Genomic DNA, 14,426 nt, shown 5'->3' with positions numbered 1-14,426 from the left:
CGTTTATATTATATCCAAAATAATTTCAATGATTAGTGTGATTTTTTTTTAATTATCTGCATTCCATTTTCCGAGAATCTAAAAAAAAAGCCTTTAGTTATAATCTATTATAATTAAATAATAACCTTAAACCGGAAAATGGTAGTTGTCAGAAAAATGATAAGAGTGGTTACCCGACGGTTAAATATAATGGTTATACGACAACAAATGTGTTGCCAACCTTGTAAAATTAAAATGGATTTGGGTGGTACTAACAACTATATACCACTCGTTATATTTTATGATTAACTATGAAAAGGTTATTATGATTTCTACATAGGAAATTTCCAATAATAAAAACCTATTTTACTCCATGTTATACTATGACTTCTACATAGGGAATCTCCAGTAATAAAAATTAATTTTACTCTATATTTTACCTCCATGTTATATTGTATTTAATATGTACAAATATGCTATATTTATGAAGAATGAGAGACATATTATTGCTATCACTCATTGGTACCCGTTAAATTTTTTTTTCAATATTTATAATTAACATTTAAAATTTTTAAGAATTGTTTTTTTTTCTTTTATAGGTTCAAAATAACACAGCTAATTTGCTGATGACAATTTGGATGGTTAAATTCCAAACAAATTCAATCTATGTCGAATCCATCTTGTAAAATCTAAAAATTCAATTTTAATAATTCTTTAACATTCAGAAATGCCACAATTGTTAAATGTATTAAAAAATGTATTATTTATTACATAATTTTATTTAATCTGAGGTAAAGATTAAAGACGTATAGTGCTAAAAAGTCAAAACATTTTAAATACTATGTAAAGATTTTGTCATCAGTGATGTCTATATGTAGGCTGTGATTATTATTGCGATGATTTTTTTTTCACGCTGGTATCACTGCTGGTTCACTAGTATAAATCGTGGTTAAAAATTCTTATCATTTTTCTGACAACTACCCTGTACCCACCTTAAACTACGTATTTATAATGTTTAATTCTATACTTGGCCTGATAGTAGACGTATAAGTATGAATATGTTATAACTAAGAACTCTATTTCAAATTCACTTCAAATGATTTCTCTACCTTAATTATTATGTTTCGAAATTTATATTCTACCGATGAACTTGAAAATTCTTTGCAAAAATTTCAAATAATTCACTTAATTTTCCACTTTAATCGTAACATTTGATGAATATTTTATAAATATAAAATACATTATACACTTATTAATTATTATTGGGTATTCTCTGTCTACAATAGTCCAAAGTAAGTTGATTTAATATTAAATAATTTTAGAATTTTACACGATTTATAATATAAATCTTAAATATATTAAAAGTTTAATCTTACGTTTATATTATATCCAAAATAATTTCAATGATTTGTGTGATTTTTTTTTAATTATCTGCATTCAATTTTCCGAGAATCTAAAAAAAAAGACGTTAGTTATAACCTATTATAATTAAATAATAAACTTAAACTACGTATTTATGATGTTTAATTCTATGCTTGGCCTGATAGTAGACATATAAGTATGAATATGTTATAACTAAAATCTCTATTTCAAATAAATCACTTGATTTTCCACTTTAATCATAACATATGATGAATATTTTATAAATATAAAAAATATTATACACTTATAAATAATTATTATCGGGTATTATCTGTCTATAATAGATGAAAGTAAGAAGATTTAATTTTAAATAATTATTTAATTTTACACGATTTATAATTTGCATCTAAATTATGTTTATATTATATCCAAAATAATTTCAATGATTAGTGTGATTTTTATTCAATTACCTGCATTCCATTTTCCGAGGATCTAAAAAAAAAAAGCCATTAGTTATAATCTATTATAATCAAAATATATTAACCTTAAATTTGCGTTTTTGTAATGTTTAATTCTATGCCTGATAGTAGACATATAAGTATGGATATGTTATAACTAAGAACTCTATTTCAAATTAACTTCAAATGATTTTTCTACCCTAATTATTATGTTTCGAAATTTATATTCTACCGATAAACTTAAAAATTTATTGCAAAAATTTTAATAAATCCCTTGATTTTCCACTTTAATCATAACGTTTAATGAATATTTTATAATAATATAATATATTATACACTTATTAATTATTATCGGGTGTTCTCTGTCTACAAAAGTCCGAGGTAAGTTGATTTAATATTAAATAATTTTTAAATTTTATACGATTTATAATATGAATCTTAAATATATTTAAAGTTTAATGTTATGTTTATATTATATTCAAAATAAATTCAATGATTAGTGTAATATTTTTTAATTATCTGCATTCCATTTTCCGAGAATCTAAAAAAAAAAAGCCGTTAGTTATAATCTATTATAATTAAATAATAACCTTAAACTACGTATTTATAATGTTTAATTCTATGCTTGGCCTGATAGTAGACATATAAGTATGAATATGTTATAACTAAAATCTCTATTTCAAATAAATCACTTGATTTTCCACTTTAATCATAACATTTGATGAATATTTTATAAATATAAAAATTATTATACACTTATTAATAATTATTATCTGGTATTCTCTGTCTATAATAGATAGAAGTAAGTTGATTTAATTTTAAATAATTATTTAATTTTACACGATTTATAATTTGCATCTAAATTATGTTTATATTATATCCAAAATAATTTCAATGATTAGTGTGATTTTTTTTTAATTATCTGCATTCCATTTTCCGAGAATCTAAAAAAAAAGCCGTCAGTTATAATCTATTATAATTAAATTATAACCTTAAACTACGTATTTATAATGTTTAATTCTATGCTTGGCCTGATAGTAGACATATAAGTATGAATATGTTATGACTAAGAACTCTATTTCAAATTAATTTCAAATGATTTTTCTACCCTAATTATTATGTTTCGAAATTTATATTTTATTGAACCACTTGAAAATTCATTGCAAAAATTTCAAATAAATCATTTGACTTTCCACTTTAATCATAACATTAGATGAACATTTTATAATTATAAAATATATTATACACTTATTAATTATTATCGGTTATTCTCTGTCTATTATAGTTGAACGTAAGTTGATTTAATTTTAAATAATTATTTAATTTTACACGATTTATAATATGCATCTTAAATATGTATAAGGTATAATCTTATGTTAATATTATATTCAACATGATTCAAATAAGTAGGATGATTTTTTTATTTTAATATCCGCTTTCAATTTTTTGAGTTCCTAAAAAAAAAAAAACTGTGGCACGAACCTTTACTGTCGACCCAGAGCCATCGACCGATCCGGCTACATTTAAATAATTTAATAATTGTGGCGTATACCTTACCACGGCGTATTCAAAACTTACCTCCTAGGTACTGCTCCAATCCACGAAGGAAGAAAGAGGACACTTTGCAAATATAATGGAGATTGAATAATAAAAAAAAATAAATAAATAAAGAACACGCAAATACTGTGTTTTTAGATACGGGCACAAAGCGCCGCCGTACTATTCAAAATAATAAATAATCAAATAATACTACACTATACACTGAACTAATTCAATAAATTTACATGAGACCTTGATGGCCTTAACCAAATAATACAATATTTAATATATTTACCGATACAAAGAGTACATACATACGATCTGGCACAATGAATGAAGTCTTCGTATAAGAGTGTATAAAAGATCCATAAATGCCGCACAAATAACGGAAGGAAGATGGATCAAATCCAACGTTGTCGGAACGCCACAACAAACAACGCGTGTCAATATAAATTGATACGCGGTTGAAATATTACACGTTGCAAATAATAATAATGAAAGGCCTTTTGCTGTGCATTTATTAGCACCTTCACATCGGCGACCACTGTCCGACTACGAATGTCGGGCGACAACTATCCGACTACGAATGTCGGGCGACAACTATCCGACTACGAATGTCGGGCGACAACTACTATTCATGTCCGGCTCGCCGGTGACACCGTCACACCCCGGTAAAGATAATGGACGAGCGGACGAGTGGCGAGTGGGGAGTCTAGAAGGTTCTAGAACGATCTCGACTATCTTAATGACCGGTGATCGATCGATAAAGGCGATATCCGACATCCTCCCCCTAGTAAGACGTGCACGTCTTACTACAAAACAATGCTAGCTCGACGACTTCAGGCTGCTGTAAGTGACTGGGTGACATTGGACCCGTGTTGACCGATGAAATTGGTTTAAAACCCGGAAGGTTCAACATAAAATAATACAACGAAAGAAAAAAAAAAAAATAAATAAATAAATAAATAAATAATAATACAAAAAAATTATCGAATTCCAAATATTATACAATTCAAATGCCAGGGCTTATAAATACAATATTTTCAATATGCCCTTAATTTTCTCTGGCATCTATCTATAATACATGTCCACTTTCCTCCGTGAATCATAAGCGAAGTGCCTAGTAAAAAAAAAAAAAAAAAATGTATACTGTGTGGAGGAGTCAGTGACGGAGAAAAAAAAACCAAAAGGGGGAAGTTTGACAACCTTTACCACCGGACGGGTTAGGATACCTGTAGCGGTTCGGAGTCGAACGACTCGAACGACCTGGTCAGCGCCTGGTAATACTTCGATCACGCGGCCCATACGCCATTTTAAAGGCGGTGTTTGAGCGTCCTTTATCACAACCATATCATCCACTTCTATGTTGGGGACGTCATCAAGCCACCGACTCCGCATCTGGAGCGTTTGAAGATATTCATTTCGCCAACGACGCCAAAATGCTTGGACACATTGATTGACCAATTTCCACCGCTGTACCCAGGGACGCGTTTCATTTGGAATTTCCGATTCTGGGACAGCAAGTAATGGTCTGCCGATCAGAAAATGGCCTGGAGTTAAGCATTCGAGTTCGGCGGGATCGGACGAAGCGGGAGTAATTGGCCGAGAATTTAAAATGGCTTCACATCTACACAAAATTGTTCCAAATTCTTCGATTGTGAAGGTGTGCTCCCCCATTATGCGAAGTAACAATGTTTTGGATGAGCGCACTGCGGCCTCCCACAAACCACCGAAATGAGGGGCACCCGGAGGGTTAAAGTGCCACGTACAATGAACACTAGCTGTCAGTTGGTCGCGATACGATGGGTCATTGACCAGAGTGCGAAGTAGATTATTTGCCCCAACAAAATTCGTACCGCAATCGCTGTAAATATCGGTAGGCAGACCCCGGCGAGCCACAAACCGCTGTAATGCTGCTATAAACGCCTCGGTACTCAAATCTGATACATACTCTAGATGTACCGCTCGGACCGTGAAACACAGAAAAACGGCAATATACATTTTGTACTGGCGTGGCTTCTTGAGCCGGTTCTCTTTTACTGAAAAGGGACCTGCGTAATCCACTCCGACCCTCGCAAACGGATGGCATTCTGTCACTCGTGCAGATGGTAAATCCGCCATTATTGGCTGAGGGTTTCTGGCCGTAATGCGTACGCACGTGATACATCGGCTAATGATCGTACGGATCAATGTGCGTACCGATAATATCCAATACTGACGACCAACCAACGAAGAAACGATCTGTGGACCACTGTGACCTGTGATGTCATGCCAATGCCGAATTAATAGGACAGAAAAATGTGAAGTCTTTGACAGCAGCAATGGGTGTTTTTGGTTATCAGACAAATCCGATCTTGATAACCGACCGCCAACTCGTACTAAATTTTCACTATCGAGGAACGGACGCAAACGCGCCAATAGTCGTGCCGAGGGCGCTTGCCCCTGCGACAATTCACGGATCAACATACTGAAATGAAAACGTTGCGACGACCGCGCAATCAGGAGTGCTGCCTGGTCGAGCTCTTTCCGGGATAGATACCCATTATAAACTGGTTGCTTTTTGCATCGCGTGATGAACCGGAGCATACGGGCAGTGGTTCGAACTGCTTGAACATAAGTGGAAAAACGCTCATACCACTCAAATTCTTCTTGTATAACCAACACCTTCGATGATTGAATCCTAAATTCAGGCAATTGATCGGTGGTATTAATCGGTGTATACTGGTTCCATTGTTGAGATGACAGATACAGACATGGTGGACCGTTAAAATAGAGATCATGTTTAATGAAATCTGACGGAGTAAGTCCCCGTGAACAACAATCCGCTGGGTTGAAGGCTGATTCTATATAATGCCACTGGCAATTGGGCACGAGAGAATGAATTTTGTAAATTCGATTAGATACAAATACCTTAAATGAATCATGTGGATACTTTAACCAACTTAAAACCGTTGTGGAGTCCGACCAAGCATGTACGTCAAGGATCTGTAGTTTGAGGCTTAATGTGACGATCAGGCAAGCCATCCATCGAGCGAGCAAAAAGGCCGCACAGAGTTCCAGTCGTGGAATGGTAATTGACTTCACTGGTGCAATTTTAGATCGTGCTCCCAGCAACGAAATCGTAGAACGACCCGACGAATCCACTGCTCTAAGATACACCACGGCAGCATATCCGATTGACGACGCGTCACAAAACCCACATATTGAACACTGCATGTTTCGGCGTGTGCCTAAGAATCGAGGGATGCGGATTCATTTCAGATTGGGCAGGTCAACAACGTACTTGCGCCAAGGCTCCGCAATCTCTGGAGGCAGTTGCTCATCCCACGAAAGCCCGGCTTTCCACACACGTTGGATCAATGTTTTAGCGAAAAAAGTGACAGGCGATAAGAGTCCCAGCGGATCGAACATCCGCGCTATCAATACCGCGTTTCGTGGAGACGTGTTGTTCGGGTTGAAGGTTATACACAAATGCATCTTCTTGGTGAGACCATTGTAATCCCAATACTTTCGTCCCGATGCCAGCAGAATCATCTAACGACAATGGTTCGCATGTCCTGTCCTCGAAAGGAACCTTATCAAGTATGGCGGGCGTATTACTGGCCCACTTTTTCAAATCCATACCAGCGCCATTTAGAACCTTAATAAGACCATCTTGAAGGGAAAGGGCGTCATCTTCCGTGTCACCACCAACGCAGATGTCGTCCACGTATGTTTGATATAATAATGCTTCTTTTACAAAAAGAAAATTATTACAGTCTTGCTCTGCAATGGACTAAAGTACCTTGATCGCGAGGTAGGGGGCACAGTTGACTCCGTAGGTAACAGTATTAAGCTCATATGCTTGCAACTTTTGTTCGGGCGACGATCTCCACAATATATGTTGATACCGCCGATGTGATGGAAGCACGGACACCTGACGGTACATTTTGCTTATGTCGGTTGTGAAGGCAAAACGGTGGACACGATACAATAACAAAACATCCATAACATCGCGTTGTAATTTCGGTCCCGGGAGCATTCAAAGAAACACCCGAAAACGACCTCGCGGAAGCATCAAATACTACACGTATTTTCGGATCGATATCATTAGGACGGTAGACGGCATGATGGGGGATAAAGTAGTCACCATCGGAATTGGCTGGGGACATATGTCCCAATGTCAGATAATCAGATATAAACTCACAATATAATCGCCGAAGACAAGAGTCATTGGCCAATTTCTTCTCCAAATGCTCGAAACGCTTCTCAGCCAAGGCACGTGATCCTCGAAATGTGTCACCGGAAATGGAATGACGGAACAAAAGTGGTACACAAAACCGACCCGAACTATCACGAGTACATCCGTCACGGAATATAGATTCGCATTGTCCTTCTTGCGTAAATTTTTCAGGTGCTGCGTCTGGTTCTTCGAGGGCCCAGAACCTCTCCAGCAATGTTTCCACCGATGTAGTCAATGATGCGTGACATGATATTAAAACCTTAGGTAGCGATATTGGGACCGGTCCTATGACAGTCCAGCCAAATACGGTTCCGAAGGCCACCGGAAAAGCATCACCAACCGACACACGCTTTCCGTTTAGAATTTGAGCAAACAGATCCGCACCTAATAAAACATCAATAGTACCAGGATTGATGAACGATGGATCAGCTAAAGCAAGGTGTTTGTATCTTTCTGCAATTGAATGTGGCAATGGATGCCGTGGCATCTCGGCCGTAATTGACGGGAACACCCACGCATCGAAGTTGAAGACTGGATCCGGTAAAAATCTTGGTTGGGCCTGACAATGGACAATTCCCAGAACGTTTTGTACCGAAACACCACCAAGACCGGACACAGGAGCTGTCCATCTACGCATCTGGAGTCCTAAACGATTTTTACACTCCAAGGTAATTGCACTAATTTGTGAGGCTGAATCGATAAGCGCTCGCACCGTATGCATCACACCGACATTATCAGGCATGTGGATGAGCGCTGTCCCAAGAATAACAGAAGGCGATGTATTTTGACCAAGACATGACGATGGGGTGGCAATGTCCGATTGTCCCTCCTTTGAGGAGTTCTCTTCCTTTGAAGGCGCTGTAGATCCGACTGAATGCAATAGCGAATGATGCCATCGTGAACACTGACCACATACATTCGAGGATTTGCACTTGGTTACCCAATGACCGGGGCGCAGGCACCGAAAGCATATCCGCTGATCTCGCGCCCAATCGTTACGCGCCTTTTGCGTCCAACCTTTGAATTTCGGGCATGACGTTAGATCATGAGTACCCTTGCAACATTTGCAAGACTGTGCTGCTTTGGGCGGGTTGTTGCTTGTAACCATAGAAGTGTGCAGCGGCGGCTTCCTCGCATTATATGACGCAGTCTTAGTAACTTTGTGAGAGTTTGATTGTTTCGATGTAGACTCCCGTGGAATGCATTCCAATATGGCCACACGTGATTTTATAAACGTCAATAAATCTTTTACTGTAGGGAAACCGTTGGATAATTGCGCTTCGAATAATTTAATGCTGTAAATAGGTAAGCACCGTGAAGCTATTGAAAATAATATAAAATCGCCTAAATTTGGTATATTCAGGGATTCGAGTAACGACACACCTTCATCAAATACCACCAATAATCTGTTCAACTCGGGTAGGTTTTCTGAGGTAGCTCGTTGTGCACTTAACAATTTTTCAATTAAGGAACATGCAACCAGACGGGGTTTGTGGAATCGTTCCTCAAGAGTGGACCACGCCAACTTGTAATTATGGTCTGATACCGGAATTCCGCGGATAGCGTCTCGGGCTGCCCCTTTGCAACATCCCACCAAGTAATAAAACTTATCAATATTTGACAAATGTTCTCGACGATCTACCGATGTAATAAAACGATCGCGAAAAGTTATCCACTCATAAATGTCACCCTCGAACGTGGGCAACGGGATTTCGGGCAGGCGGGCAGGCTTGAAGACTGGAACGCTATTAGATCGGAGAGAACCTGCATTGTTAGATCGTACTTCACTTGGGTTCACATCCACAACCACATTGTCAGGAACCGCTTGCTCGTCTGATTTTGGGACATTCTGGTCAACATCATTCAGCGACGCCTGTGAACCGCCGTGCGTGGACGCAATAGTTTGATCGGGGCAATATTGCATAAAGCGATTAGTTGTTGCCTTAGCAAAAGAAACCAAATTGAACATCTCGACGCCCTCCATGTCGGGGTATTCACTGTCCCGGTCCAAATCCATCAAATGATTTAAAAACGCTTCATCTTCAATGGTGAATGACGCTAACAACTGATCGAGTGTTTCTACCATAACTAATAATTGAGGCACTACCGACGTATCTTCCGCACTACGGATAGCCAAATCGTAAACTGACCGAATTTTATTCATGTAACCCTTGCGTTTTACTTCGCATTGACGGACCAACCACCTGGCTCGTGCTTCATCGCCGCTTGAAGCCATGATGTAGGTTTACACAAAAGGAGGAAAAATAAATAATTAAATGGACGCAAAAAAAAAAAAAAAACAAACGGGGCTCTTACGTAAAGAAAATAATCAAAATATTAATCGCAATATCAAATGAATTAATGCAACACAAGTGCGTTTTGCGCAAAATATTAACTAGTGGACTAACAATCGCAAAGAAAATCAAAATAAATTAAACGCGACAAGAGGCACGGTTGACGCGAAATAATAATAAAATTATTAAACGTTGATTAAATAATTGAATACGAATAGTACGATTTTCGCAAATTAATAGCAAAATAGATATTAACGCAAAATAAAAATAATTTAAACGTAAACCGCAATGCGCAAAATAATAATAACAAAATTAAAAAATAAAAAATAAATAAACACGCAAAACCAAAAAATATTACGAGAAAAATAAACGCGTTTTTACGCGAAATATAAATATACCAAATTATTAATCGCGAGATAAATGCACGGAGCGCGACAAATATGTGCGCGGTTTACGCGAAGTAATAATCAAAACACGAAAATAACCGCTTTAAGCCAAATAATAAATAAAATTATTAATCACAGATCAAAATAAATAAGATACGACCAAAGCTGAATAAATAATTTAAAAAATATTATTAATCGTAGTATGAATTGTTTAAATACCAACGATACGCGCGTCTTACGCAAAATGATGATAGAATCAACTGATAATCGTAATAATCACAATAGTCGCAAATGAAATACTTATAGTACGACAATACGCGCGTGTACGCGAGATAAAATAAGTTAACAGTCACACAATTAAATAAGTAATACACAAGTTTACTTTATATAGAGCGCTATTTAAACGAATTAATAATTCAGAAATAATCAATCGTGTACAACTAAATAAGTCAGCACGTCGCTCACCCAGTAACGTGTGACAACAAAATAAAAATAAATTTTCACCAATATTTACGCTTACCTTAGGACGAGCCCATTGATCATAAAAATATAATAAACAAGATGTGGACGAAACCACGCTCTGCTACCAGAAATGTGGCACGAACCTTTACTGTCGACCCAGAGCCATCGACCGATCCGGCTACATTTAAATAATTTAATAATTGTGGCGTATACCTTACCACGGCGTATTCAAAACTTACCTCCTAGGCACTGCTCCAATCCACGAAGGAAGAAAGAGGACACTTTACAAATATAATGGAGATTGAATAATAAAAAAAAATAAATAAATAAAGAACACGCAAATACTGTGTTTTTAGATACGGGCACAAAGCGCCGCCGTACTATTCAAAATAATAAATAATACAATAATACAATCGAAATAATCAAATTTAAATATATAAATATATATCTGGGCGCCCAATTCAGTAATACAAGAACTGAACTAATTCAATAAATTTACATGAGACGTTGATGGCCTTAACCAAATAATACAATATTTAATATATTTACCGATACAAAGAGTACATACATACGATCTGGCACAATGAATGAAGTCTTCGTATAAGAGTGTATAAACGATCCATAAACGCCGCACAAATAACGGAAGGAAGATGGATCAAATCCAACGTTGTCGGAACGCCACAACAAACAACGCGTGTCAATATAAATTGATACGCGGTTGAAATATTACACGTTGCAAATAATAATAATGAAAGGCCTTTTGCTGTGCATTTATTAGCACCTTCACATCGGCGACCACTGTCCGACTACGAATGTCGGGCGACAACTGTCCGACTACGAATGTCGGGCGACAACTATCCGACTACGAATGTCGGGCGACGACTACTATTCATGTCCGGCTCGCCGGTGACACCGTCACACCCCGGTAAAGATAATGTACGAGCGGACGAGTGGCGAGTGGGGAGTCTAGAAGGTTCTAGAACGATCTCGACTATCTTAATTCTTAATGACCGGTGATCGATCGATAAAGGCGATATCCGACAAAAACTGTTAGTTATAATCTACGAGTATTATAATTAAATATTAACTATAAACGACGTATTTATAATATTGAATTTTATGTATGGCTTGATAGTAGACATATAAGTATAAATATTTTATAATTAAGATCTCTGTTTCAAATAATTTCAAATGATTTTTCTACCCTTATTATTATTACGATTTATAATATGTGTCTTAAATATATTTAAAATTTAATCTTATGTTAATATTATATCCAACATGATTTAAATAAGTAGTGTGATGTTATTTTTTAATTATCTGCATTCAATTTACCGAGTAAAAAAAAAAAAACTGTTAGTTATAATCTATTATAATTAAATATTTCGTGGCTTGGTGAGGCTTGGTCGTATGCTCAATCTGTGGAAACGCAATGAGCTCACATATAATCTACCACTATAGATTATATTCTTGATCAGTGATTACATTGCCATGGAGACGATCAATATTATATTATCCATATTATAGTAAGGGCTGTTTTAAAAAGAAAAGGGCTGTTTTTAGGGTCTTCCCAGCAATTATTCGAATTTTTCTCGCTGTAAAAACAATCCTTGGACTTCAATGAACATTAAAACAAATAATTGGCCAAATTGGTCCAGGCGTTGTTGAGTTATGCGCTTAAAAAACGGTTAGTTATAATCTATTATAATTAAATATTTCGTGGCTTGGTAAGGCACGGTCGTACGCTCAATCCCTGAAAACGCAATGAGTGTACGTACTCTGGCCGCAATTGCTAGCTCCCGGATGGGTGACCTCCTGGGATTTCTAGCAACGTATCCTTGCCACACATACACAAACACGTGTTACAATCATACCCACTTAAAAAACCTACAAACTCGATACACAAAAATAACCCCTACCGTACCACCTCACAACATGCAATGGCCTATATATAATGACATTAGTTACCGGGCTTTAAATCAATAAAAACAAAAAAAATTAACCTTAAACTACGTTTTTATAACGTTTAATTCTATGCATGACCTGATAGTAGACATATCGACTGGTATATAAAAAAGAAGGGGCCAAGCGACATTTTTACAACTTTTCAGGAGTGCAAATACAAAATTTTCATGTGTTCTCAACTTTGGCGTTGGGGCTTTGGTGTTTAATTAAGCTCCAGGAATGAGGTTATTGTATATTTTCATTTGATGTCATGCTACCTTGATGGCTTGATACTAGTTATACTGAAATATCTCGTTAATGTTTAAACAAAATAAATTTTGTTAAAACTTACCAATTTTTGGCACTTAGCTCTGATTTTATTGTTTACAAACAGAATAATTTGCCTTTATAAACGAAAAGCTCAAAATATGACTGATGATGAAATGTTGTAAAATATTGAATTAAAATATCTGTCTATTTTTAAACATAATAGTAATAGGTATGTAAATACAAGCAGATACAATTTAAAAATTCGCTAGATTCTAAAGGGATTCTCCACTGAAAATATTATATCAATGAGTTGTTTTAATATTTAATACAAATTAATTTAATGTATAGGTAATACCATTGATTATAAATACTATAGATTGCTCACTGGGTGGTTTTTCGATGGTCTACAATAAAACTCTCGGTAGATGGCGATAAGAACTAGAAACATTTAATAAATTCGTATTTCATTTTTAGCCTCTGTTAAATGGCCCAGTGCGGTGCGGGGTTAAACAGGTTTCAGCGCTGAGACGGCCGGCATGTTGACGCACGACGTAGCGTTATAAATAAATATAAATATTTCGTTCTAATTATTAAATTAAATATATTTTTTGTCACGCCTGCACCGAAAGTTTGGTTTTCGACCACGGTTGAAGCGTTCGAAAGCGTCCTTTTTCTGTCCAGCGGGCGGTAAAGTGGAAATCCCCAAAGTGCCGAGCGGAAAAGAGGAAATCCCCAAAAGTGCCAGGCGGAAAAGAGGAAATCCCCAAAAGTGCCGGCCGCCGGGCGCGTATCCCCTGCACAACAAGAAACTAATATGTATACCTACCACGGTTTTTACAAAACATAAACTTTTGGTTACATCTTAAATGTATAGTATAACCTCCTTGCATGACGAATAAACATTTAAACATATTTAATTTGCACTGTTCCTAGATAAGTGCGTCGAACGATGCGTTAGTAATAATATAGTATATTAGTATAATAATCTTATCAGTTACAATAATAAAATATACTAAGTAAAAGTAAAAATTGTAATTTTGAAATTAAATAAAATGTCTTCCATGAAATTGTTTTTGTAGAATAGTCTATAATTGTTGCATAGATGATGTTGCAGGGAGCATAACCTTTTCCATGAACGCAGGGGCGTGACAAAAAAACAGTATGTGTGGCTCGCGCGGGAAGGCCATTTCAGTCTTGGGCTAACCTAACCTAACACGACGCCCGCAACTGAAATGGCTCACTTCCCGCCCTTGCCACACAATATACTATTGGAGACAAATAAAAATGTTATAATATATTTTAATAACAGGGATAGAAATCATACGATATCTTTAAAGTTTTAAATTTAAAATGTTAAATTTTTAGATATGGTTATTATATGACATTGTAATATAATATACAATGTATATATTATATCACAGTTATAATTATTTATTTTGTAAAATACGTAACTTATCTGCATTTTGTACTTTTCTTTTTCCAATCATCGAATTTTCTAATTTGCATTCTT

General features: G+C 35.9%; 2 protein-coding genes across 2 annotated transcripts; both read right to left on the bottom strand.

Moving 5' to 3' along the window:
• Positions 1-3,579: 3,579 nt before the first annotated feature.
• LOC149054157 (uncharacterized) lies at positions 3,580-6,554 on the bottom strand. The gene is made up of 2 exons (XM_089230610.1): positions 4,571-6,554; positions 3,580-3,599 (listed from the first exon to the last, which is right to left on the bottom strand). The coding sequence occupies exons 1-2, from the start codon at positions 6,552-6,554 to the stop codon at positions 3,580-3,582; spliced, it is 2,004 nt and encodes a 667-aa protein (XP_089086736.1).
• A 148-nt stretch (positions 6,555-6,702) lies between these two features.
• On the bottom strand, positions 6,703-9,796 carry LOC149054156 (uncharacterized). The gene is made up of 2 exons (XM_089230609.1): positions 7,183-9,796; positions 6,703-7,070 (listed from the first exon to the last, which is right to left on the bottom strand). Exons 1-2 carry the CDS (start codon positions 9,794-9,796, stop codon positions 6,703-6,705), a joined length of 2,982 nt encoding a protein of 993 aa, XP_089086735.1.
• Positions 9,797-14,426: the final 4,630 nt, after the last annotated feature.

Source organism: Diuraphis noxia, unplaced genomic scaffold (assembly GCF_037042655.1).
Source record: "Diuraphis noxia isolate RWA-SAM2 unplaced genomic scaffold, SU_Dnox_SAM2 contig0010, whole genome shotgun sequence".
Taxonomy (NCBI): domain Eukaryota; kingdom Metazoa; phylum Arthropoda; class Insecta; order Hemiptera; family Aphididae; genus Diuraphis; species Diuraphis noxia.
The sequence above is the reverse complement of the archived record's forward strand: the minus strand, read 5'-3'. Positions and strand labels throughout refer to the sequence as shown.

Bases quoted from the DNA above. Each gene is read 5' to 3' on its own strand.
- LOC149054157 (XM_089230610.1), bottom strand. From the start codon at position 6,554: ATGCAGTGTTCAATATGTGGGTTTTGTGACGCGTCGTCAATCGGATAT. The intron at 3,600-4,570 runs GTATCCTAACCC...TATTTGGTTAAG, and splicing joins TCGACTCCGAACCGCTACAG to GCCATCAAGGTCTCATGTAA.
- LOC149054156 (XM_089230609.1), bottom strand. From the start codon at position 9,796: ATGGCTTCAAGCGGCGATGAAGCACGAGCCAGGTGGTTGGTCCGTCAA. The intron at 7,071-7,182 runs GCATATGAGCTT...TTTTTGTAAAAG, and splicing joins CGCCCGAACAAAAGTTGCAA to AAGCATTATTATATCAAACA.